Below are 27448 nucleotides of genomic sequence, written 5' to 3'. Positions count from 1 at the left end.
GCATATGCAAATGGAGATATTTTGGCAGCTCTTGATTAGCAGGTATTTTGAGAAGTTATTAGTTAGCTCCCTGCTCCAATTCCCTCTAAGTCACCCCAGAAGGATCTACTGATGTTTGTGTCCATAACTAGGAAAATGCTAAAAACCACACATCATAGCTGAGCACACACTCTTATAAGTGAGCAAAGGTCACGGCAGCAGCGACTTTTAATGGGCTTTTTACTCTTACTTAACCTAAGTATTGATTGTCACATATTTTTGTTAATGAACAACTTTTTTCTCAAATAAAAAATTAAGTCCCTGGTTTGAATGAAAAACCAGAGAGCTGATTCAGATAACATACTCCATACCAAACTTGCTTTTTCTTCTTACAGAAGAGAAGCCAAAAGATACTGGGTTCCGGGTTAGGCAGGTGGTTTAGGCTAGTACAGGAAAGCAGGTGTGTCCACCATGCCTCTCAGGCAAAGCCGGCTCTGCATTACTGGGTCAGTCACACTACTTATATGACAAGCCTGTCGTGTATGTATGTATGTAACAGTTATGTTACATATATGGGTTTAGACAAGCCTGCCGGTTTTGTGCTGTCCCACACAGGTGGCAGGTACTTACCGTGAGAGACCCCAGAGATAGTCCTGAGGTGACCCGTTTAACACTGCCCACGTCTGTGAGTCTGTGCTCATTGTCATCCCACCTTCCATAGGCCAGGTCAATCCCACCCACGAAAGCCACTGATTGGTCGATAATAACAAGCTTCTCATGATGAGCCCACAGATACACACTGGAGGACACATGGTCTGGGTGTCTCATCACCTGGAGATAGGGGAAAGCCACAGAGAGTAGACTTTATAAATGGCCTTCACATCACAATAAAATAGGGCTGCTTTCTCCTTGAAAAATATTCTTAAAATTCAGGTACAAAAATGTATTCTATACATGCTATGACAATCCTCTTTCTGCCCCCCAAGTGCTAGGGTCACAGGTGTGGGCTGATACACAAAATGGCTTCTTTAGTATAGTGTATTACAAGCTGATCCCTTCTTTTTTAAATAAGTTTGTACACGGTTCTATGTTTTCAGTTCTCTTGGGTGTAGACCTAGAGGTGGAATTACTAGATTATATTATTATATGGCAGCTATATCCTTAACTCCCTGAAATCCGTAGGTTGTTTTTCAAAGTAGCTGTACTGTTATTTACCCCATCAATATGCATGAGGACTCTGTATTCTCCGGAACATAGACAAGGTTCTGTACTCCCTGAAATATAAGCTACCACTGCCTCTTGATTATAGCCCACCTAGTAGACGTGAAGGAGCACCTCACTGCAGTTGTGATTTGCATTTTCCTGATTAGCAATAATGTTTGATGTCATCTTGTGTGGCTTGGCTATTGGAGTCTTCTGAAGTGTCCCTTCAAAGCCTTGCTCATTGAAAAATGTCTTGTAATGGTCAAGTTGTTCAAGGACTCTGTATAGGCTGGAAATACAGTCCTTTTCAGGCCTAGGATTTGTGAATATCTCCTCCTCTTTTGTGATTTGCCTTTTCACATCCTCAGTGATGTCCTTTCCTGTACTCTTATATCTGATGAACGAGCATTGAGATGCTACAATGTGACTTATCCTCTGGGTTGATTTTTAACCAAGTGGGGTATACAACTTACAAGTTAAAGCCTGCTGCAGCATTAGTTTTGTGTCTTGGTAGCTGGATGACATTTATCAGTAGGTGTTAGGTCTAGTGAGATGTCAAGGATGTTCTCCAACTGTTTGTCATTTCAGTTACTTTACCCACATCTCACCCTAGACACTGGTGACCTCAAAACCTACAGCATTTCACATCCTAGAACAAGGCTCTTCACCACTCTCAGCAATCAGAGACCTCCATGGTGAACTTCCATCCAAGTGTTTCTGGGCTTATCTTAATGGTGACGTGGACAGAAGACAGAGCTCCTGATTCTAACAGTGCAGGAAGCAAATTCTTGGCTCTACTTTCATCCTCCGTTATCAGGGTCAAAGTTGAGAAACGTAAGATCTGCTCACCCCCATTAACAGAGGGAATGTGAGGAAATATTTTAGCTGAACAGACAAGTCTCAAAAGAAAGATAGTTTTAAAAGCATTCAACATCCTTAGTCATCAAAGAAATGCAAATTAAAGACATTTTAAGATTCCAACTTGGCTGGGCAGAAGAGCCCAGGAAAATAAACAGTGAATGCTGAAGGGCACGTGGAGAAAGAAAAAGCTTTGTTTCATGCTGGTGGAATAAAGTGGTACAGCCACTGTGGAAATCAGTGTGCAGGTCTCTAAAAAACTAAACCTGGACAGGTGATGCATGCCTTTCATTCCAGAATTGGGAGGCAGGCAGGCAGGAGGCTCTCTGAGGTGGAGGCCAGCCTAGTCTACAGGGCAAGTTCCAAGCCAACCAGACTGACATAATGAGATAGTATTTACAAGAAAAAGAGAAAAGAAAGAAAAGAAAACTGAAATTAAAACTGCCATAGGACTCAGCTATACTCTTGGCTAGACAAAGAACTTCACTCTATCACACCGATCCTCGCACATCTGCATGTAGAGCTGTATATTTAAAAGGACAAGCAAGTGGAACTGACCTGGATACCCATCTACAGATGAATACATAAGTGACATGTATACGGAATAGAATTTTATTTAGTAATCTCAAATAAAATAACAACATTTGCAGGAAAATAGATGAAAAGGGAAATTATCATATTAAGTAAAGTAACTGAGACCTAGAAAGGCAAATACCAAATGTTTTCTCTCATGTGTGCATTCTAGATTTAATCATTTATTTATATGTATATCTGTGGGGTATGAGTAGGGTCGAGAAACTGAATAAAGGGTTATGAGAGAGAAAAAGGAGTCTTAAGGGAATGGGGAACAGGGAGAAAGGGGGCATGAAAATACATGGGCCACAAATGCAAAATAAAGGCTACTATGGGGAGGGGTATAGGGGAGCAGGAGGCTGGGCAAAGGAGATAAGGAAGGGGTTCAATAGAAACAAGGTATGTATGTGTGAAATACTCTTGCTTTTTCATGCTAATTTTGGAAAGCAACACAAGAAAGTGTAATACTGTCTGCATTTCTGAAGATTTGATGCTTTTCATTCAAAATGAGCATTAAAGGAATCTATACAGAAAGAGCCCCTGTGGACAGTAATCGTTGGTTCTGGGATACCTTTATGTTGGGGTGCAGCCGCATCAACGTCCGCTTGCTGTACTCACTGTTGATCCCAAGGGCTAGCTCCACTTCTTTGTAAAGCATTATGAAAATCCGCACACCTTGTTGCTGTCATGAGAAAACAGGAATGAGCCCCGAGACAAGTATGACGTCCTTCCCTACTTTCTTTCCCTGTGTTAGATTTCCTTTATTCTGTAAACTAGTATGAAAACAGTTAGCAAACAGACAGTATACAGAATGACACGCAGGATGTCAAGATACAAATAAACTCATAAAACTGAGATGTGGTGGCAAATACTGGTCATTTCAGCACTTGGGAGGTGGAGTCAAGAGAAACTGGAGTTCAAGGCTAAGTTCAGCTACAGAGAGTTCAAGGTCAGCCCAGGCTATATATGATGTTATCTCAAAAGAAAACCACTCCCTTCCCCTTCATATGTGCTCAATCACAAGAGTGTTGGTATTACACTAATAATAAATCCAGAATGCAGAGACCAACACTTGAAAGTGTCCAGTAGCTATAGTACTTTTCTGAACACTGCCAAGCACTTATGACCCAGGAAAACTGCACCTGAGTCTTTGAAGCAATAGCCAATACCAAATGTGCCCTAAATGTCTCAGGGGGGAGTTTATATAAAAATTTTTTCCTGAAAAAGTATTGATTTACATGGAGAAAGCATTTCTAAATCTTCAAAAATGAATGTGCTAGGTCTTACCTCACACTTAGATTCTGAATGTCTATGTCACTAGCAAAAGGATTTCATTGTACCTGTCAGTAGCTACGTGTAACACAGACACACAAATTAACACAGATCGGCCCATAGCCGGTGGGCCAAAAGAACACAGACAGAGCTGTTGGGGCCCATTTCACTGTCAAACTAAAGCAGAAATGTACCTGGTGCCCTCCTACTGACTCCTGCCATCTGACCAACAAGAGCCATGAGTTTCCACAACACTACAACTTCAAATGCCATAAGAGTCCATGCCTTTAAGTAGTAGATAACAGGAATAAATATGGTTTCCCACTGTTATTAGGTCAAAATGATACAGTATGCAAATTTCTTATAAGACTACATCATTTCACTGGTTAGTTACAGCTGAAGTGAGTCTATGGTTTTGGAAAGCCATTAGATTTGCAATCAGGTGCTCATTAGGTGTATTAGAAGATACACCACCCTTATTCTGAAAAGACAACAACTACAACAACAAAAACCTCCAAAGTCAAAACTAAGCCATATGATACACTTGTTTGCACATGCATGTATACAGACATATGAAATTCTATTTCTGTAGTTAACACCTGGCCTTAGGAACTTTTTGATTGCTCACTGTAACTATTCAGTTTCTATTATAATCAAATACAAAAGTATAAGCTGACTGAGCAGATTAAGGTGCCTACTGTCAGGCCTGATGACCTCAGTTTGATCCCTAGAACCTATGAAGTAGGAGAAAATCTCTATACGTGTACTGAAACATGCTCTCTCTTACACACACACCCGTGCGCACACACACTAATACATGTCAATTTTATGTATTTTATGTCTATGATGTATTAGAGAGATGGCTCTGAAGTTAAGGGCATGTTATATTGGAGGATGAGAGTTTCACTCTGAGGACCCAGACCAGGCAGGCAGCTTACAATCATAGTTCCAGGGGATCTGACATATATCTCTGGCCTTTACAAGCACTAAGTACATGTATACATGTTCACACAACAAACATATAATTAAAAATTAGAAATATCTTTTTAAAAAGGTTATCACACATACACACATAATTTGAATAAAGAAATAAACACGTAAAATCATAGGAAAGATGGAAACAGTTTGATTTCTGATTGTCTGGCCAGGCAGTGCTCTCTAATAAAACACCAATTGAGGAGTCACAAGGAAAGTTAAATTGTTTTCTTTTCCTGTTTATCATTCAGTGTTCTGTTTCTTTTAAACATTTTAAACTTTAGCACTGAACTATGGTCAATGCTAAGAAGATGACACTAGGGGGAAATACAACTCAGTTTACAACCCAAAATTTCAACCTAAATTATATATGGTTATACCTGATGCCATTCCTCATGGCTCATTTATTTCAAACGGATGAAATTCTGCTTTGGTTTTTAGAGAGTGTTTCTCTAATTCTGTGTTGTGCATGGGGGCGTGTGGTATATGCGCAGGACTCATACATTCCCACGCACAAGGAACCCTATGCATGGACAAAAGAGAAAGGCTCATTGTACCCTCCAATATTCCTTCCTTCCTTATTCCTCTGAGGCAGGTCTCTCCCCAAAACTGGAGCTCACTGTTTGGTTAGGTTGGCTAGCCAGGAAAGCCTGACCAGCTTCCTCTTCCTGCTCCCACAACACTAGCTGCCCAGCTAGTTTCCTGTGGATATGGATCTGAAATCAAGTCCTCATGATTTTGCAGCAAACATTCTTAACCACTGAGCCGTCTCTCTAGGCCTCCAAATTCTGCTTCTTGAGCTTAAAAGGCATTCACAAAGGTCAGTATTTGCAAATTAAGTACTCGGCCTAAATCCTGTGGTAGGTGGTTTCTCATTTACCCAAGTAACTGATGGATATTTAGATAATGAAGCTGTTAACTCTAATGGATTGTTCTAATACCTTCCAGTTATTATACCTGGCATTTTCTTTCATATCATGACTTTTCTCACCTTACTAAAGTGACTCTAAAGGAAATAAAGTAGAAATTCTGCCTGCTTTTATCTTAAATACCCATGACTAACAAGGAAGTAATTATACAAATAAGATTTTTAGTGGGGCTTATCTTGCATACTTATGTTTATATCTATAATAAACAGTTAATTTGTGGCAGATTTCCATGATAATAAAGCAATGATTTCTTTCCTTTTACAAGCTATATTACAACATAGTCACAAACTCTCTAAATGGCGAAGGAAAATCATTCCTTTGTGGTAAAGTCATTTGCTTTGTTGTAATTGTACAGGTTTATAAAACCATAGAGACTGTTTCAGTAAACCAAAAGCCCAGTCTACAAAAGACAGATGATGTCTGTAATTTTAAAAAGTAGTTTGAAGTAGCCTTCCTGTAGGCAAACAATAAATGTGCTGAGACCATAATTCAGTAAAACAAACCCATTCATAAAACCTTAAAAGAAAAAATTAGCTCAGAATAAACCTAACCAAATAAATCAAAGTCTTCTACAATGAACATTTAAAACACTAAAGCAATTAATTACAGACAACATGCTGAAGGTGTGGCTTAGTTGGTGGAGAGCTCGAAGCCCTGGGTTCAGCCCTGATACATAAGCCACTTGTGGTGGTGCATGAAGCAGGGGGATTGGAAGTTCAAGGTCAGTCATGTAACGAGTTCAGTGTCAGCCTGGGATATGTAAGACTGTGGAATATCAGAAAAAAAACTGAAAAAGTGGAAAGACCTTCTATGTTCCGGGATTGGCAAAATTAATTTTGTGAAAATGACTGGGTCATAGGTGTGAGCCTAGGATGCAAGTCTTCCATAAGAACTAACTGGGATGGGCTGGAAAGACATCCACTGTAGGCTCTGTGGTGACTGCATCTTACATAGCTCATCATAGATATACTGAGCGAGCTATTTGAGGACTCTGTGAGTAGAACGTCTCAGGCTCAGAGTTTCCTGTTTTGTGAATGGAATGGATGATGCTACCCATCAAAGCCATGCTGGGTTGAGGGAAGAAAATTTCATCTTCCCTTTCATATCATTGATGAGGTCTGTGTACTGATGCCTCTGGAAACTTTTCTGGGAGGTGTGGAGAAAGGACAATGAAGGGAGGAAGGAAGAATGGGGGAGGGGGAAGTAGAGAGTTAGTGAGACAGAGGAGAGAGGAGGGAGAAGGGTGTGCAGACCTCCAGAAGGAGAAACACTGCCCCACAGAACTCAGAATCCAAACATCTTGCACGTGCTTCAGAAGGAGGGGAGGGAAAACTAAGACAGATTCAAGCCAGAGTAAAAGGGTTAGCACTCCCTAATGAGAGGATTAATAATAAGCCCAGGCTTATTCTAATTTAGCCACATAAGCAGAATTCATTAGTATTATAAATGTAGCTACATTGCTTCGACTGTTAACTTTGTAAACAAAAAGAACATACTCAGCGTTTGCTCAGAATCTACAGGCTAGACTCACTGTCCTCGACTGAAACCAAGCCTCATGCTGCTTAATAACTTCCTTGATAGTGTGTGTTTGTGTGTATGTGTGTGTGTGTGTATGTGTGTGTATGTGTGTGTGTGTGTATGTGTGTGTATGTGTATGTGTGTGCATGTGTGTGTGTATGTGTGTGTATGTGTGTATATGTGTGTGTGTGTATGTGTGTGTATGTGTGTGTATGTGTGTGTGTATGTGTGTATGTGTGTGTATGTGTGTGTATGTGTGTGCATGTATGTGTGTGTGTGTGTATGTGTGTATGTGTGTGTGTGTATGTGTGTGCATGTATGTGTGTGTGTGTGTGTGTGTGTGTGTGTGTGTGTAAGGGAGAGTGTGATGTGTGTGTGGTGGGGGGTGTTTGGTGTGTGTGTGTCAATGCACATGTGTGTAGAGACCAGGGAAAGATACGCATGTCCCCTTTCTGTCACTCTTTACGTTATTCCTCTGAGACGGGATCTCTCATGGAAGCCAAAGCCAGGCTGGCAGCCAATGAAAGCCAGCAATGCCCTTGTCTCCATCACACACAATGTTAAGGTTACAGGCACACATGACCATACCTGACTTTTTATATGGGTACTGGACATTCAAACTCAGGTCCACACCGATCAGCAAAAGCTCTTACCTGCTGAGCCATCTTCCCACCCCACCCCCACTTTCATCCCATACTTTTCTCTTCCAAATGAACTGGGAAACAAGAAGTCCCCCCAACAAGTGTGAGCATATATGTGTGTACATGTGTGTGTGTGCATGTGTGTGCGTGGGTGTGGGTGTGTCACAACCCTTTCAGGGGATTGAATAACCTTTACATAGGGATCACCTAAGACCATCAGAAAAAAATATATGTATATACATATATATATTTACATTACAATCCATAAGAGTAGCAAAATTACTTATGAAGTAGCAACTAATATAACTTTGTGGTTAGGGGTCACCACAACACGAGGAACTGTATTAAAAAGTTGCAGTATTCAGAATGTTGATAACCACTGCTCAGGCTGGTCCTGACATTGCCTTACTTCCTAGGCTAGCCTAGGCTAATCCTTCCTCTACATCCTAAGTGTTATCACTAAAGGTGTGTGTCACCACAGTTGGTTTTATATTGGTCCTTGGGATAAAACCCAGTCAGTGCCTTATGCAGGCTAAGTGGTCCACCAACTAAACCCCACTCCATGCATATATGATAGATGGTAAAACAACTGTGTGAGCCTGTCTAGAAATACTCACTGCTTTCCGTTTGAGGATGCAGTCCAGCCTCCAGCGGTTGCCTTCCACCACTGGGCGCTTCAGGAAGATTTCTGGACTTAACCTGAAGTCACAAAATCAAAAGGAAAAGGGTTGAAACAAAAGAAAAAGTTCTCTGTCACAGAGGCCAGTGTTAGCCACAGAGTCTACTGTGGGGGTCACTAGACTGCAAGGCTCCAAGCAATTTCATAGAGGAAAGTTTGTCCAATTAAAATAATTCAGGAACCACACCCATAATCTCAGCATTTGGGAGCTAGAGGCAGGAGGGCCCTAAGCTGAATTCCACCCTGGACTATCCAGAGAGCTTAAGGCCTGTACCAAAATAAAATGTCGTATGTACATACACACACACACACACACACACAGAGAGAGAGAGAGAGAGAGAGAGAGAGAGAGAGAGAGAGAGAGAGAGAGAGAAGCAACCACCTACCCCATGTGTATCATTTCCTTCTTTGCTGTCATAGCCTACCTTGCACTATTAAATTTACATTTTCTACATTTGTGCAACTAGAGCTGACTTAATCCTGGACCGTGAGATATTCTATTTGACAGGGTAAATAGGGTTAATGAGAAAGTTTCCCCTTGATAGAACACACACTCGTACACACATGCACACATACAGACCACATCAGAAAAATGACCTGCTCATGCTTGCAACCGTAGGATGGATGCTGTAAGGGGCAGGTGCTTATAGGGACATACACGTAGCTAAATTCTAAGGAGATAACCAGAACCTTGAAATCTCTAGAATACTTCCCCAATCTGAGGATTGCTCAGTTCTGGGTATGTACATAGGCATTCTGACACATTTGTATACACACTGACTTCCAGTTGCAAAGGAATTTCAAGGTTCCATGGGAACCTGGAGCTTTCTGAGAGGGACACTGATATTATTAACTTCTGTAAAAGTGAAAGTTATCTCTTGGGCTCTTCTGCCATAGTCAGTCCAGCCACAAGGCAGCTAAGAGTACCAACAGAGTCACACGCCCCACAACCCCATTGCTAGGGTCTAAAGGCAAATCAAGTTCAGCCTACATCGGATGTAACTCCTCCGAAATGAGAAACAACAACAAAAAACATCATTCCCTTCTCCCCGGAAACTGCAGGTCTGGTAGAGCAGGAGACAGCAGAGGATTAATTTCAAGGAGTTCCGAATGGGAACATGGGCCTCCAAGAGGTCCTCTGCTTAAGGAAAACCAGCAAGATTTGTAAGAGATAAAGGCTAGGAGAAATCATTCGCATGCTTCATTTTATCCATTAAAGACAAAACCAGCTTCAGTGGGCAAGAAGAGCCAGAAAGATTGGTGTGAGATGCTGTCTTCCGGACAGGATGGGACCACTATACTGATGAATTCACAGCCGGGGTCTCTTCACTCATTCGGATCATTGCTAAAGTTGTAGGGATATTTTTATGAACATAGCAGGACGCCGAGCTTTAGACTTAGTATCATGAGTGCTCAGAAAGTATTCAGCATTTGGCAATGACTAAAGACTTTGTGGTTGTCATGATGGGGATCTGCCATTGGCAGCTAGTTGGTGGAGGCCACAAGTATCACAGAACATCCTTCCACAACAAAGAACATCTGTCCCCAACTATCACTAGCACCAAATAGGGAAGGAGGCCCTAGATATAACTACGAGTGTCCTTATGATTGAAGTGAAGCAGAAGATGGGTTCACATTCCTATTGACCTCCCACTCCCCAGTCTAGGATTAAAAGAAAAATTCAGGATGATATTTTCAAGCTTCATATATGAGTACTATTTGGAAGGAAGAAAGTTATAGATCAAAGCAAAATTTCTGAGCCAGGTATGGTGGCTCAAGTTGATAATCCTAGCATTTAGGGTGCTGAGGCAGGAGGACTGCTGTGAGTTAAAGGCTATCCTGAGCCACATAGTAAATTTCAGTCTAACAAGGTTACAAACCTTAAAACCTTATCTCTCAAAAGAAGATAGAGTGGATTAAAAAATCCACTCCAGTCCCTACAAGTATAACATATTCCAGGCCATTTTCATTTCCATACCCAATGTTGGCATCTGTGATAGGTTTTACTTTCTCAGATGATTGGTAACTGGAACTGAAATCAGGCTACAAATACAAAGCCTGCATCAACTCCACAGGTCAAATTCCCCAAGAACCAAGGAACTTTAGATATGAGAGTCCCAGTGACTTTAATAAGCGTCATGACTCCCACAGTGGTTTTCACAACAGGTTAGACAGCTAAAACCTAATAGAAAGCCAAGAGAGATTCCCTGGGCCAGTCCTTTTAACTGTAACAGCAAGTATTTCAGTGATGGAGAGAAAGAGCACGAGCTGTTCCCTGGACCGCTTGAAGGACATACTAAGAGATGGAAAGATACCTCGATAGGATGCATTTTCCAATCTCCATGGCCACATCTACACGGTAACATATTTATCAACACAAATATTTGCACTTCTGCTTCTAAGCCATTCAGGTTAAATACTTCAAGAAAGTTGCAACTGGAGAGATGTCTCAGTGGTTAAGACTGGTCCGCTCTACCACAGCACCTAGGCTCTATTCCCAGCACCCACATGGTGTCTGACAACCAGCTGTTAACCCTAGTTCCAGGATATCTGATGCCCTCTTCTGGCGTCCAGGGGCACCTGCCACAATGTGACATACAAACAGACGGGAGTGACATTGGAAACAAAGCTCTGGGCAGGTCTATGAAGGGGTTTTCAGATTGGGTAAACTCAAGTGGGAAGCCCTGTCTTAACATAATTGATGAGAGCGCATCAATCATCTGTGAGTTGGCATCCTAGACTGAATGAAAAGGAGAATGCGAGCTGGACACAGGTCTTCATCTCCCTCTGCTTCCAGACCATGAATGTAAAGCGACATCCCTTCATACACCTGCCACCAGGTCTACCTGCCACAGCAGGACAGACTGTACTCTCCAGCTGTGAGCCAAGACCAACCCTTCCTCCTTTATGTTAGATACGACACACGATGAGAACATGGTGCAGTGGAAGGGCTGTTTTAGAAAGTCTTTCACTGGGGTCTACTATGCAGTGGGTTGCGACTGGGCCAAGCCATCACGACTACTGTTGGTTTCATGGTGTGGGATTTTCCAATAACACATTTCTAAGTGTAGAAGCCTCCAGACAACATTCTCACAGCAAATAATACTAACCACCAGTCTGTGATAAAAATCTCTTCTGATGCCCCTTCCATTGCATTTGCGATATCTTCAAAGTAACCTTTGGCGTTCACATACCTGAAAGATAAAGATTTTGTTCCTTTGTTGGTTCCTTTGTTTTGATTTCTTTTTTATAAAACAAGTAAAAAATAAAAACAAAAAACAAAAAAACGAAGACAAACAAAACAGCAGCAGCAACAACAACAAAAACACCTTAGGTTACTGCCTGGTCTACATTACTACCATTTTAAGTAACTGGAAACAAGATTGAAAACACAATCTCGCCTCTCTCTATCCCCTAGGAAAGGCAATTAGGGGACAGACCAGGCAGTCTTAGATGGATAGGGGCTTAGATAGGGGCACATCAATTCATCTTACAGAACCTTACAGAGTTTTTCTCTGAGTCTAACAACAGACCAGCTCAAATGCATGAGTAGAAAACAAATAATTTAATCAAACTTCCATTTGTACCTTTAAGAAACGTATGAAGTTACATTCTGCATTTCTTTTTAGAACTGGGTCTCAGGAGCTTAGACAGGCCTCTGAATTAAAATATGACCTTAAACTAAACATCCCCCTGCCTCCACTTCCCAGTTGCTGGGATTACAAAGCTGTGACCCCATCCCTGATTTTATGGGGTGCTGGGGATCCAACCAGGGATTCATGCATGCTAGATGAGCACTGTAACTGAGCTATATGTCTAGTCCTTAAGTTGATTTTTAAAAATCCAGGCACAGTGGGTCAGGCTTTCAATCCCAGCTTAGAAGATGAGGCAGGAAGATCTTGAGTTCAAGATCATCTTTGTCTACATTGCAAGTTCACCGCCAGTCTGTGTTTCAAAAGATCTTATATCACAAAACAAATCAAAGTTCCAAATCTAAAGGCAGCTAAGCTTCCCATTATAAATCTTCAAAAACCAAAATTTAAAAAAAAAAAAAAAACCTAACCTGTGATCACACAACCCTAAAACAGCCTCGGGAGATCACTGAGTCATTTCTGGTTTAGTGTTGAAGCTGACTCCAGGTAAATTTAAACCATTACAATGTGAAATGAACACCTGCAAGCAAAAGCATCTCACCATTTAGCTAACGTGTCCTCGTGGATGGCAGCGTAGGAACCAAAGCGATGGTCTTTGAGGAAGTCAGTGCCGTGCTTCTGGATGAACTCCTCTATGGCACCTCCCCACCATCGGGCGTGTCTGTAGCTGTTACATTTTAAAATCAGTGTCCTTTAAAGAGAAACAAAAGTGGGTGTTGAGAGTTTACGCTGAGTTCTAGTTCTTAAAAGAGATTTAAAGATTAAACACGTCACAGCAAACAGAAATTGAAATCTCTAGTCAATTCCCATTTTAAAAGTGAGCTTTAAGACATCTTAGTAGAATTCCTCAAATCATTCACTGGGTGAACTCATCCGACTCCTCACTCGCTCTTCAGTGTAGACACACATGAGGGTGTTTAGTGCAGACCTTGAACTGAGAAACGCCGAGGGTTGTGGAAAAGATATAAAGTAATGTCACGTTCTGTCAGAGTTGCTGATTCCTCCAGCACAGTTCTCTTTGCACTGACTACCCAGCTTTTGATGCTTTGGGGAAGGCCTTCCTTTCTTTCTTTGAATCCAGCAAAGTTAAGCAAAGCAGCATACCCTATTCCTCTAGTCCTGGAGGACTGGGGCAAGGGTACAAAAGCCAGTCCCACCCCATGAGAGTAAGTCTGAGGATACAGCAGCTTTCTTGCCACCAGAAGGGGACTCATCTGAGGATATGGTAGATGACATACGCCAAAGCTAAGCAAACTTAGGAAAATGTGTCCTAATGACATAGTTTAGCTTAAAAATTAATCACCCACCGTAGCTGATTAAGTGGGTATTTCTATCACATAAACAAGTCACCTTAATTTCTTACAGGATTAAAAATATTGAGAATTCTGGTAGAATCCAGAAAAAAATTATTGCCAGTTGTCAAAATGAATGACTAGGACCAAGAGATTAAATTACCTAGAACTGAAGTTCAGAGGACAGCAAGGTCTGGAACTAGCAGCTGTACGCCATGCTGATACTATAGGACTGAGTTAGAAGGCAGAGCTTTGATTCTGTTTAATTACTGGGATGGGGAGGGCACAGCAGTTCTCATGGAAAGCATAGAAAGGGCCATATGCACAGGCTCTACAATGAACTATTTATAAAACTCAGGGATGTCTAGACAGCTCCTCTCAATGCTTCACAGATGCATGCTGGCCTTAAAAAGCTACTGTCCAATGGAAGAGCTGACGCTGGTGGGGCATGGGGACAGGAAGGTGAGATGGCTTTGGGTGGGACAGAAGCTTCCCCAACAGGTGTAGCAATGGAGTCATGCAGAAGCAAGAGGGCTCAGAAGTTGCCCCTGGCCTCTGCCTGCTCTTTGGTCAAACCTGTTCTGGAAAGATGGTTGTATAGGAGAGATAAGTAGAGGCCTAGTGGTTGGGGAGAGGAAACTATTCCAAGCACAGAAATGTAATGAGGATAAGTCGGATGGCTCAGTAGACTAAACGGTTGAAGGGCAAGCCTGACAACCGGAATTCCATCCCTGAAACAACATAAAGAGAGAATGGACTTCACGAAGTTCTCCTGTGACTTCTACATGTGTGATATGGCACTCATGCACCCCATTCACACACATACACACGCACACACATATAACACATACACACACATTTTCTTTAAAGTATGACTACAACCTGCCAGAAAGAAACCTACATCAACACATATGTATTCACTAAGAAAATATACAAATTCCAAATGGATTCATTTGGTAAATTAGTAGATGGGATAGAAAACTTTGTTCTCCAGCTCCAGGAGATCCAATGTCCCCTTCTAACCTCTGCAGGCATCTGGATTCATCCACATGCACACACGCACCCCATACCTACACTATCACCATCAAAAATAAAACGACTCTTTAGTTACAAACACACATACAACGGCAAAGGTAAGTTCTGATACTTCTGATTGAGGATGCGCTCCACACAACAGTTACTAATACTTCAACCTACTTCCATCTTTCATAGTGGAGAGAAATTTCTAACCTTAAAGAGACTTGGGAAAAAATATGTTTTAAACGTTAAAAATTTCTACCTTGAAAGATTATCGATCCGGAGGCCATATTTCGTTTCTGTCTCTTTCCTTCCCACCTTGATTTTGAATTCTTTATCTACAAGGAGGACAAAGGCAATAGCCCCGCTGTCTGGTTTCATATACAGCAGAAAAGAGTCTTTCACTATCAACCACCTGGAAGGAGACATAGGAGGTTTCAAAGCCAAATAACCAAACCAAGAGAATCACTTATTACTTAAGCCTTGAGAATATATCCTAAGACTATGGCTCTAATGTCATGTCTCACCAAGGGGATTTGTGCCTCAAGATCACCATGAAACAAGAGCTCGGGGGGTAGCTCATTGGCACAGTGCTTGCCTAGCACGCCCAAGGTACTAGGTCTGACTCCTAGTGGGGAGAGTAATTACTACAGAACAAGCCTGTCTGCTGTCTGAGTGTGATGCCTAACAGTATGGAAGTAGCTCTCAAAAGTGCTTCACTCCGCTAAGTACTTGGGAGATTCATGATGAAGGAGTAGAATAGCAAACTGGGAGGTACTGTAAAAGTAGCACAAAAATAAAGCAGACAAATGTCTGTTCCCAAAGGAGCCTCTGATGGTAGAAGACAGGGTCCTTCCTGGATAAGTGGGTGGGCACTTTAAGGGAAGAGGATTGATAGATGCAGGAAGGGGGGGGCGGGGGGCGGGTCCTTGGTCCTAGAAGCAAAGAGCTGGTATGTGAGCCAGGAAGGATCCCAACATGTGGAGTGGGTTTAAGGTCATCCTGCTCCAGTAGAGAGAGCACAGAGACCAACGAGTAGGCATACTGCAAGTGTTGGGGGAGCATGTGTGCAGAGAAAGCCAGACATGAGCTAAGGTAACAGTGAGGGTTTGAAGGCTGAAGAGCACCCATTCCCCTTGAAAATAAGGAGATCGACGTAAAATCATCTAGAACAATTCTTTACTAAATCTACCAGCTGAGGTATACTCCAGTGGGCTTTATGAGCACAGCTGTAATGTGGACAAATCTGCACTGACTTCTTAGTCTTGTTGGCATTTGGGTATTCATATAGGTTGTCTCTTTCCTGGTTGGTGGAGGAGATGGAACAGGTAGCCTACAGTAGAGGAAGTATGTGATCCAGTTACTTAAACGGATATCACCAAGGTCACTGCAAGCCAACACCTAACCACAAAGGTCAGTGCCCCTGGAGAGATGGCACACCAACATGGAACTGACCCTCCTGGGTTTTCTGGTGGGAAAAAAGAAGAAGAATAAGAAGAAGAAGATGAAGGTGGCGGTGGTGGTGGAGGAGGTGGAGGAGGAGGAGGAGAGGGAGGAGAGGGAGGAGAAGGAGGAGAAGGAGGAGAAGGAGGAGAAGGAGAAGAAGGAGAAGGAGAAGAAGGAGAAGAAGGAGAAGGAGAAGAAGAAGAAGAAGGAGAAGAAGAAGGGAAGAAGAAGGAGAAGAAGAAGAAGAAGAAGAAGAAGAAGAAGAAGAAGAAGAAGAAAGAGAGAGAGGAAGAAGAAGGAGGAGGAAGGAAGGAAGGAAAGAAGGAAGGAAGGAAGGAAGGAAGGAAGGAAGGAAGGAAGGAAGGAAGGAAGGAAGGAAGGAAGGAAAGAAACAAAGGAAGAAACAAAGAAACAAAGAAAGAAACAAAGAAAGAGAGAAAGAAAGAAAGAGATCTTGGCAGGGTGTGGTGGCTGGTGCCTATAATCCCAACACTTGGAAGGTCAACCCAGGAAGATTGCTGTGAGTTCCAATCCAACCTGGGTTACAGAGAAAGACTGTTTGAAAAATGGGGGTAGGGGGTTAATTCCTACTTAAAACTTTTTTCTTTCTTTTTTGAGCTGTCCTTGAAACAAGGCCATCATGAGACTTGATTGGAGGTTCATCTTCCCCTTTCTGCTCCACTTCAATTTGTCCATCCAGAATAAATATGTGGTTTATAAAAAAATTAATTAAAAAAATGACAGGGTCTCATATAGATCAGGCTTGCCTCAAATTCACAGAGATCCACCTGTCTCTGCTTTTATATGTGTTAGAATTAAAGGCAAAAATTGAAAAATAAACATTATGAACGAATGTCACCTTTAGAAGCAACTCCTATCACTACTAAATACTGGTTGTCAACCTGTATGGAAACCTTCCACACTGACACTGTCCTCAGCTGTGACTCGGGGCGTGCAAACATGGAGGTGAGGCTGTAGTCTGCACCCAAATATTTGTCAAATTTAAAATGACAAAATTTCCTTCAGAGAAGAATCATAGTCTTTTTTAACTGAAACATAATTTCTTCCAAAGTTTGTATCAGTAACAAAATCTTCCCCTGCTGTCCATTGTTGGTCCTTTGAGGATTGTCAGAGCTCAGAACTGGTCCTCGGGACCTTTGAGTGCCCCTAGGGCCATGACCAACGATGCACCCCAGACTTGTCATTACCGCGCCTGGGGCTTCTAGCAAGACTCTCACTACAACTCAGATGGTCAGCACTTCCGCTTCCCAATTTCAATCAAGGACATATTCCTACAGAGGCTAGCAGCTTCAGTAAGGATTCACTTGTGGGCTTATTTTAAATGTTGAATACTCCTGCTATGTGTACATATTTGTGTGAGGTATATGGTGTTGGAATCACCTAGAGTGATTTACTGTGATAGGTGACAGTGTGCCCACTGTCACATGGCTTAGTTGTTGACTGATTCTTATAATCAATAGTCACTGGCATGTCTGAGTCATATAACGAGGTTGTGCTGGCTAGGGTCAGGAGCCCCCATTGGCTCCAATGAGTGCCCCAGTCTGCTCTGGCAGCCCAGAGTCTCTGGGAAGGAAAAAAAAATATTCACTAGATTGTAAACCTTAGGTGTGGAACATGATGGCTGGCTCCTAGCAAATGACCTAGGCAAAAAGACAGGAGTGGTCATCAGGGCCACAAGAGTCTGGAGCTACTACCTCCAGAAGATGCCACAGATGGAGAGGAAAGGCCTTGGCAGTAGCCAAGCCTACAACTTCATCCTCTTCCTCTTGCATAGTGAGTTTGTGTCATCCATGACCCTCTTGGACTCCTATCCCAGTTCTCTCTAGCTGTCTTCCCCAGCTACTGTTTCCTGAGAACGTCTCTGGAACTAGCTCCATCATACCCTGATATCCTTAAGCCAGCCTCTTCCCAAGGTTCTGTACAGTTTAGGGTAAGAAGATGACTCAGGTGTGAGTCTCTGGCTTTCGTGTAACAACGCTTATATTCTAAGCAGATTCTGCAAGATCAAGTTTGATGTTGGGGGTTGGTCTTGCTCTCTGTGTATTCAGATGCTGATTTCTGTGCCCCAAGATCTAGTTATAGTCTGGACACATGGACTGTAATGAATATTGAAGAATCTCCTGTCTCAATGTGGTGTAAAGAATGTTCCTCAGTTATCTCTGATTGGTTAGTAAAAGGCTGAACAGCCAATGACTGGGCAGAGGAGATAGAAAGGCTGGACTTCCAGTCCCAGCCAGGTACCTGAGAGAGAAGAGGAAGAGAAAAGGAACTGGCTACAAGACAAGTGAGGGTCCAGTAAAGAAGGGCTACTAGGTGGAGAAAAAGGAAGGATGTTGCCTTGAGGTTGGGCATGAGGAGGAGTCACCAAGAAGTTCCTCACAGAGATACACATGGAACAGAACAAGCCAAGGCAATTCAAACTGCAAGAAACTTGGGGCGTATAGCTGAGGAAGTAGCTAGATAGCCTAGAGTATTAGGAATAGCTGCTGAGTTATTATGTTAAAGCTTATTGAATAAATCAAAAGGTCTTGTCTCAATTGTTTGGGAGCTAGCTGAGTTAGAAAAAACTGTTACTTTAAAATGTTATCCTATAGTCTGAGAGCTGTGCATTGTGGTAAACATCTGTAATGTCCCATTTGGCAAGCCAAGGAAGGAGTACCAGGAATTCAAGGTTCATCTAGACCACATAATGAGTGAGTCCAGACTGGGCTACATCTCAAAACGATCAGGCAAAGCTAGGACTCAAATACCCAAATGCTCAGTTTATTCAACCAAGCACACAAAGCCAGCCCCCAAGTCCAAGCCCTACCTCTTTGACCACCGGTAGCAGGCTCGTCCATGGCCACAGCAATTCACACCTGGTATCCTGTGTCCCCCAGATCTTTTCATGATCATCCCTTCCCTGAAGGAGACATCGTGTTAGGCCATCATGTTCACAGTTGACTCGCTCAGCCTCACAGCCTGGGACCATACACACTATCCATGGACTCTTGTCTAACTTCCTCTCACCCCTCCCAGTCGTCACTTTCCACTTGCTCTTTGTTGGTCTGGGCACAACAGCAGAGACAATTACAGGCCCTCCATCAGTGTAGCCCTTTCTGTATTTGGGACCAGGGAGTTTGTCAATACAACATAGAATCTTTGTACCCTGGCTCCTGACCTTAACACTAAACCCTCCCTGCAGTGGCTGAGGGTGCAGCTGAGATGAGGAGTGAGCCCCAAACCCGCCCAGAGTCCAGCACATTTTCACATGGCTTCAAGCATATCACTATCAACCAAGCCATATGAAGAAAGCTGACCAGAACTAACAGCTATGCAAATGGCGACATTTTTAGCTTGGCATGGTAGCATATGTCTAGCATCTCAGAATTTGGGTGGTAGAGACAGGAGAATCATATTGTCCTCAGCTATATAAAAGAATTTCAGGCAAACCTGGGCTACATGAGACCCTATCTCAAAAAAAAATTAAAAATAAAAATAAAAAACCACCCTAATATCTTGATTTCAAAATATGTACAATAACAATAATTTAAGAAAAGAAAAATTAATTTTGAGGTAACTGGTATTGCTCTTAGCTAAAATTAAAAGTGTAAGCTCTGGGGCTGGAGCAACATGGTATTATTTTTAAGTAACTATCAAGAAGAACTGTAAACAGCTTGCAGAAGGGACTGAGAGAAGGCATCTTGTGTATGTGACCCCTCACTCCTGGGCAGATACTGACTATATGTATTGAACATTACCACACTGATGGCTTACAGTGGGTTACTGCTAGCACACCAGAAAAATAGGCTGGCTGCAGTCACTGTTTCCCACAGGGGGCCCTCTGCTTCACATGAGTACCTCACTGTAGTTATTTGAAGTCTGGTGGGAGAACCCCAGGAAGGCTGGCTCCCCTGTCATGTCGTCCGCTGCTGCATCAGGCATTCAAACCCACCAGCTTCTTTACACTTGTTTGTAAAGACCCAACCCTGGAACTTACAGGCCCTTTGGTCCCAAATCATGAATGAAAGACAGCTGGCTTACATCAAGGAACTCTGTCTAAAAAACCAAAACAAAACAAAAAAAAAACACTTTAGAAAACAAAATAGATCGAAAGGAAAGGAAAGGATCATGGAGGGAGGAGAGGAAGAAGAAAAAGAAGAAGACATCCATGGGTTACAAAAGCCATGCATTAAATGCCACCAGGTATAAATGTGTTTGTTCACTCCACAAACTAAGTGTGTTTGTAACAGTAGCATTGCACAGAGGAAGTGCTAAGTAAACACGTATGGGCCCAGCATGGTAGTGTGTACCTGACATACAGCACTTGGGAGATGGGAAGAGGATGATCAGTAGTTCAAGGTTAAGCTTATTACACAGCGACGTGAGTTCAAGGTCAGCCTGGGCTATGTGAGACTTTGTTTCTGATAAAAAAAAAAAAAGTGAAAAGGAAGTATATAATTAAAACACAATCAAGAAAGTGTCGTGTGTCCTGGGATGGAGGGAACATTCTGGAGGCTGAGGAGGGGGATTTTACTCACAACCCTTTTCATATGCTGCTATCAGAGGAAAGGGTTTCTTGGCACACTGTGTACAAAATAAACATGCCTGGAGGACAACGAGGGTGTCTAGAAGATAAGCTGTCTTGAGCATGCACAAGTGAGAAGGAGGGATGGAGAAGAGTATAGCTGCAGAGGAAAGGAGGACGGGGTGTCACTTTTCAACAAAATCTCAGTCATTCAAGTTTAGAGTCAGGTGCTGGGGTGAAAGCCTGCTAGCTGAGAGAGGCAGAGGAGCACCCACCTGGCCTTCCTCCTCAGCCAATGTCCTGGAAGCAATCCCCTTCTCTCATGCCTTCTCCATAACCTCCTTCAAACTGAATGGTCCTCCCTTCTACTTCCTGGGCATCTCTCTATCTGTCTTCCTGACTCCCTCTTACTCTCTATGGTTTTTTCTTAATAATCCTATGTTCGCTTCCTGTCAACTCTTGCTTGCTCTGCCTCTTGACCTACAGTTGACTTTCTCTAATCCTGTTTACAATAAGCAAGAAAGTTCTTGGATTAAAGGGCTGAGCCACACCACAACTAGAAACAAGTTTTCCCAGTAAGTAACACAATTTGGGGGTTCACAGTGTGAGCAATTTCCTACAACAAAGGGGGGATGAAAATCACATGGCCTAGAAGATGGAAGAGACTTGGGAGCATCAGGTGCAGCAGAATTTCCCCCAGCACCAGGGCCTGAATCTTGATCTTCACACATAGCAGGCAGGGTCTCTACCACTGAGCTACATTCTCAAGTCTCTTTCCTTTGAGACAGGGTTTCACTTAGTTGTCTGTGGGCCATGTGGACCATGCTATGAGAGAAACTGGCTTGTAACTGGCAAGGTACAGCATGTTCAAACCTTGGAAATCTCAAAACTTGAGATTTAAATCCCATCCTGAGACCTGCAGGAGTAGGACTAACTCCTTCCCTGTTTCTATGCCTGTGTCAGAGCACATAACCTGGTGACCACCAATGTAGCCCAGGACATGGAATTCTTCCCCATGCAAATAGAGCATCTCCAGCATCTTAGTCTCAGCCAATAGAATCACCCCAAATCCCAAGGTTCATATAGTCCTGTCCACATGAAATAAAGAATACAAGCTATTTACCAAGGACTGTTTTCACTGAGCTATGACACTTGGGGGAAGACTCTCTGCAACAAAGCATCCACCATTGGACCTTTGGACACACCTGCCTGGCCAGGCTCCCATCACTTGCAGAGGGTCACATAAAAGCTCAGGCCCCCAACATTGCCACCTCTGCTATAGCTGGTTCAGGACCAGGACAGAGACTTCTGACCCTATGCCAGCCACCTGAGTCTCTTTACTCCTTGTCTAAGAGCTTTGACACTATTCCAGCACTCCTGGACAGACCAGAGTTCTACAGACTCGATTCTACCTGGACTCCAGGCCTGGAAGGAGAAATGGCCCATAGAGCCTACCCATTCCTCTGGACTTTGCCCAATCCTCTCCAGACACCTCGAAAGGAGAGGTAGAACCCCAAACCATACTTGTCCAGTTGGACTTGGATTTAGCCCAGGTCTCAACCTTTCCTTCCTCAGTTTCTGAAGTATCTGGGATCATAGGTCTGAGCTCCCAGCCTCACTGGTAGAATCACTTTCAATGAGTTGGGAAGGAAGACAATTTCTCTCACAGATACCATTTACTAAGACTTTTTTTTTAAATGCTCACACGTCATTAAGTGGTTCCCTGTGATTATCGTAAATGTCACTTGATATTATGATTTTCCCAACACAAAAAGGGATCGTCTTCATAACAAAACAAAACACAACTAGAGAAATCTTTCAGTCTCTATGGGCCATTGAATCCTTGTTACAAATTCACACTTTCCCCTGTAGTGTTAACAGAGACTCAGGGATACACAAGTGTGTGTGGCTGTAGCAAGTAAGAATTTATGAACACAAGCTACAAATATAAAACCAGGTCTCAGACACTTGAGAGGTAAAATCTGGGGGATCAGACATTCAAAGTCATCCTCAGCTATATTGCAAGTTTGAGGTCATCATGGGCTACATGAGTCCCTGCCCTCCCCCTCCAAAAAAAAAAAAGACAGAAATATTCGCTACAAAAGTTACCTTAGCACAGAAAACATATAAAGCAGTCAGGGGACTCAATCTGGTACTAAGGTTCTGATCTGTCAATCCTTGGTTTAGGGAAGTTAAGCAACCAAGACCATATAGCCCGTGGGCAGTCGATACCAAGTCAGACCAAAGGCAACATTCATCTGTGTTCTCTCCCTCTCCCCTCCCTCTGCCCTTTCCCTCTCCCTTTCCCTCTCCCTCTCCCTCTCTCTCTGTATTTGTTGCTTTGCTTTGTCTTTGAGACAAGTTTTACCTTAGGTAGTCCAGATTAACCTCAAACCCCATGTCCTCCTGCCTCAGCCTCCTGAGTGTTGGAATCATGGAATCACATTTGCACCACCATACCCAGCTCAACATCTATCTTACTCAGATGTGTTCCCTGCATAAACGAGTGAGGTGAGGGCAAACTGCAAACCCAGAGGGAGGGAATAGAAGATGAATTTACAGCATGCAGGGCTCAACATGGGCCAGAGGTTTGTCTCAAAAAGCCCTTGCAACAGCTAGAGTTAAACATGGAATGTGCCCAATTTACAGGTTCCATTTGAAAGCAGTGTACGTCCAGGTGTGCCAGTGATCCTTGGACTGTGTCAGCAGCAGCCAGATAGGCAAACGAAGATAAGATGGGAAGGGTGCTCTGTCGGTGGAGTGCTAGCTTAGCAGGCACAGAGTCCTGGGTTTTATCCGCAGCATCTCATAAACTGATGGTGGTGGTAAACATCCAAAATCCCTGCTCAGAGGAGATGGAGGCGGAAGAATCCCAAGTTCAAGGTCATTCCTTGGGACATAGTGAACCAGTAAAAGAAAACCTGTGACAGTAAAGATCCTTTCCAGGATGGGGAGGAGATGGGCGCTTAGAAAAGCAACACAGTCCTATGGGAGAAGCGGTCAGTCACAGAATAGTCATAAAACTTTGGGGGAGGGGGCGGGGAGGGAGGTGCAGGAATTTCAGAGGAAGATGCACCAGGCTTCTAACTGGGGTTAACATAGGGAAACTGCAGTTTTCCTTAAAATGTTTATATGTGTTTTAAAAATAGCTAATATTAGTCTTGAAAGATAAACAAGAACTGTCCTAGATCTGTCCAGATTTTTGAGGTTCAAGTCTTTCTTGCCTTTCTTGAAGAAAATAGACTTTTCAAATTTAAAAGAATTTAAATAACTTTTTAAAATTCCCCCACTGAATATATCTATACACAGCACTTTTAAATATAAGGATTCTAAAAGTCCACTCTCTGGTTTGCAATTCTCATACAAAACATGACGACTCCGCTCTACACATTTTCTCTCTGATTTGTGAAAAAAAAAAATTCAACTGGAAACCATTTTTACTTAGAAATAACAGATTGTCAGTGTGAGACCCAGAGAATCCTAAACCATAACTTCTCAGTTTATCTCCAAGGAGCAGACAGATTCTCTCTGTGCAGATTTGCCTCTGAAGAAACTATTACTAAGGTACAGCTATTTTGTTTAACATTAGAGAAACTATTACTGAGGTACAGCTAATTTGTTTAACTAGGGAACAGAAGAATAAGACTTGGAAGCAATGATCCAGGAAAGCAACCTCAGCATGGGGTACTAACATCTGTAACTCCAACACTCAGGAAGCTACAGGTCAGCCTGATCTTCCCAGAAAGCCTTGTCCAAGCCCAGAAACAACAAAAATAGATAAACAACAGTATTGCATGCCTGAAATTCCAGACTTTGGTCTCAGCCAAGTTCATCTAATATTACATAGCAAGCATGAGGGTAGCCTGGACTACATCAGACACTGTCTCAAACAAACAATCAAAAAATCAAGGGAACCACATGGCCACCAAGACATGGATATTTTCTTTTTAAGAGTTACTTTTGTTTATTTGGGATGTGTGTGTGTGTGTGTGTGTCCTCGATTGCCATGGCTCCTAAGTGTAGGTTAGATTTCAGCTTTGGGGAATGGTTCCTCTCCTTCTACTGTGTGTGAATCCTGGAGGCTTGGTAGCAAGCACTCTTTACCCACTGAGCCATCTCATTTGCATGTTAATTTAAAACTTAGAATCTTCTTCCAGGAATTGAAGTAGGAGGATTACAAGTTTAAGGTCAACTTGGTGAATAGAGTAAATTCCAGAGGAGCCAAGTCTACACCCAGCGAGCCCCTACTTCGGAAAGCCTACACCAGGGCTAGCAGTGTGGTTCACCGGTAAAGGTGCTTGCTGCACTGGTCTAAAGACCTGAGTTCAACCTCCAGGCCCCATGGGAGAGGGAAAGAACGGATACTGACTTCCATGGATGTGTGGTAGAACACCTGTGCCCAAACTTATACATACACACTTAAAAATTAAGTAAATAAAACCTGTATACCAAAAAGAAAAAAAATAAGAATTTTCTTAATAGCTTGCAAAAGTGTTGAGTAACGAGACTTTGAGGAAGAGCCAGCACCATTAGAGAAGGAAGAGATACATCTCCCGCCATAAGCATTCTAATATAGATTTATCATATTGAAAGCAAACTTGGCAAGGTTAAATGGGAGGCAAAACTAATTAGTAAAGCATAAACTATTTTAATAGATTATGTTGTTCAATCTTCTTAGTGTTTCTTCAATGCTAAGAATTCGACCCTCTACTGAGACAGGTGCTTCTCACAACTAAGACTTAAAAGCAATGTATCCGAACAGTATTCCCTAGAGTAATCTTACTCCCTAAAGCACCAATCAATACTTTCTTTGTTTTATCTTAAAAGAGGCAGTTGCAAATCAATGCAATTTAAAAATATTCTTGGCACTGGTTAGAAAGTAGTCTCTGGAAGAAAATGCCAGATACCAGATACTTAAAAAGCTAGAGTACACAGGTTTCCATGCCAACAAGCAAGCAACAAACCCTCAGGGTAACAGCCTGACACACGTGGAGATGATTTGCAAATCACATGCACACTGTCTCTTTCGGCCATCCTGGTATTATAAAGGAGAACAATCTTCAAAGGACAAAACTGAAAGAATGGCCAACCAGGAAGCTATAAGACACAAAGAGGACAGGAGTTTCCAGCAGGACCACATGCAGGTAGAGACACAGAGAGGCAGGCCCAGGTACTCCAAGAATAGCTGCCTCCGGAGTAAACCAGCCTACACAGCTACAGGAGACTAAGACATCCAGTCTACCGAGAGAAGAAAGAGGCTGGACAAAGGCTTATGGTCCCTCCAGAATTGAAGGTTCAGTCATGAAAAACAATACACACCCACCACTTAATTTGAAAATGCAGCCTGTCAAGTCTCTCTGTTGCCATGGAAACTGTGCCTCTGTCTTCCTTACCTATTCCTCTCCTCTAGTTAATTTTTACTTGCCCTACAAAGGGAGGGAGAAGTGAACTCAGAATTATTGATCTGGGGGCGGGGAGAGAGTTATGGTGTTTTATCTAAGATTTCAAGCTAATCTCTACCCTGGAGAGAAAGCATCTCAGTAGGGAGGGAATGACCAACAGTGAGGGCCACCTGCAAAGGGCTCCGGCCACTTCACGGCCTTTTCTTGGAAACTGGGTATTGTGTTCAACGTCCAGATTTTAATCTTAAGGGGAAAAAAACACACTAACTATTACTTATGGCTTCCTTTACTTCCCTGGGAGAAAAGCATTTTCCAGTCAGCACCTAAAATGCCCAAGTTGTGTCAAGGAAAATGAAACCCAGTGCAATAGTTCTCAAAAAGGAGGATGGAAGGGGAAAGCTGCCCTTGCAGTAAGGAATCTACAAGGCAGACTAACTAATTATGGAGAGATACAATGTTGCAGACCAGAGCCAACTTATCTTGGACAGTTTCCTGTCCTTTGAAATCCAGTCATTGTCATCTCTGTGTCTGCCCGGAAGATATCTTCCGCGTGACTATGAATACTTGAAGGTGTAGTCTTTGCCACCCACAAGTCCAAAGGTTGAGAAACTCATCAAACATTACCTAAATCTATATTAGACTTGTCCCTGCTTTGTGGCCACCTGCCTACCTGTGGTCTCCACCAATGTATCTGATAAACCTCTTGTTCCCTCTGAGGTGAGAGCTGCATTTCTGCTTCGACACATTTTCCCATTTTACAAATTATTAAGGGAAGGAGGTAATCTCCTGGGGGAGCCTAGGAGTCCCTTTAAATTCTAGAATACTCTGTCAGAGCTGCAAAAAGGATGTAAGAGAAAGAAATCTTCACGATCCTGGATGGCACTGTAGTTATCTGCACACGCAAAGACAAAAAGGGCTGTATAGAAAAAGAAGAATTATTGATCTGGGGGCAGGGAGAGAGTTATGGTGTTTTATCTAAGATTTCAAGCTAATCTCTACCCTGGAGAGAAAGCATCTCAGTAGGGAGGGACTGACCAACAGTGAGGGCCACCTGCCATGGGCTCCCGTCACTTCTCGGCCTTTTCTTGGAAACTGGACATTGTGTTCAACGTCTAGATTTTAATCTTTTTTTTTTCACATTCTTTTTTTTTATTGGATATTTTATTTACATTTCATATGTTATCCCCTTACCCCATCCCCCACCCACCCGGGAACCCCCCATCCCCTTACCCCTCCTCCTTCTTCTCTGTGGATGTAACCCCCACCTACCCCCCCACTCCCACTTCCCCACCCTCAAAATTCCCACCCCCTGGGGCGTCCAGCCTTCATGAGGTCAACGATCTCATCTTCCACCTGTGCCCTGCAGGGCCCTCCACTCTTACATATTCAGCTGAAGCCCTGGATCCCTCCATAAGTGCTCCCAGGCTGGTGGTTAGGACCCTGGGAGCTGTGGTTGGTTGGTATTGTTGCTCTCCTCATGGTG

At 42.8% G+C, this 27448-nt stretch overlaps 1 protein-coding gene across 4 annotated transcripts in view; it reads right to left on the bottom strand.

Annotated features, from left to right (window-relative positions):
* The window catches only part of Pld1 (phospholipase D1), a 196118-nt gene that overhangs the window by 69154 nt on the left and 99516 nt on the right, over window positions 1–27448 (bottom strand). For all 4 annotated transcript variants that reach the window (XM_028763312.1, XM_028763305.1, XM_028763299.1 and 1 more), the window contains 8 exons: window positions 20036–20094; window positions 18866–18958; window positions 14852–15004; window positions 12822–12971; window positions 11738–11821; window positions 8566–8647; window positions 3185–3295; window positions 610–810 (listed from right to left, as the gene is read on the bottom strand). In XM_028763312.1, coding sequence (XP_028619145.1) covers window positions 610–810; window positions 3185–3295; window positions 8566–8647; window positions 11738–11821; window positions 12822–12971; window positions 14852–15004; window positions 18866–18958; window positions 20036–20094 — 933 coding nt within the window. The remainder of the gene's footprint in view (window positions 1–609; window positions 811–3184; window positions 3296–8565; window positions 8648–11737; window positions 11822–12821; window positions 12972–14851; window positions 15005–18865; window positions 18959–20035; window positions 20095–27448) is intronic.

Source organism: Grammomys surdaster, unplaced genomic scaffold (genome assembly GCF_004785775.1).
Source record: "Grammomys surdaster isolate TR1022 unplaced genomic scaffold, NIH_TR_1.0 62, whole genome shotgun sequence".
Lineage (NCBI taxonomy): Eukaryota > Metazoa > Chordata > Mammalia > Rodentia > Muridae > Grammomys > Grammomys surdaster.
The sequence above is the reverse complement of the archived record's forward strand: the minus strand, read 5'-3'. Positions and strand labels throughout refer to the sequence as shown.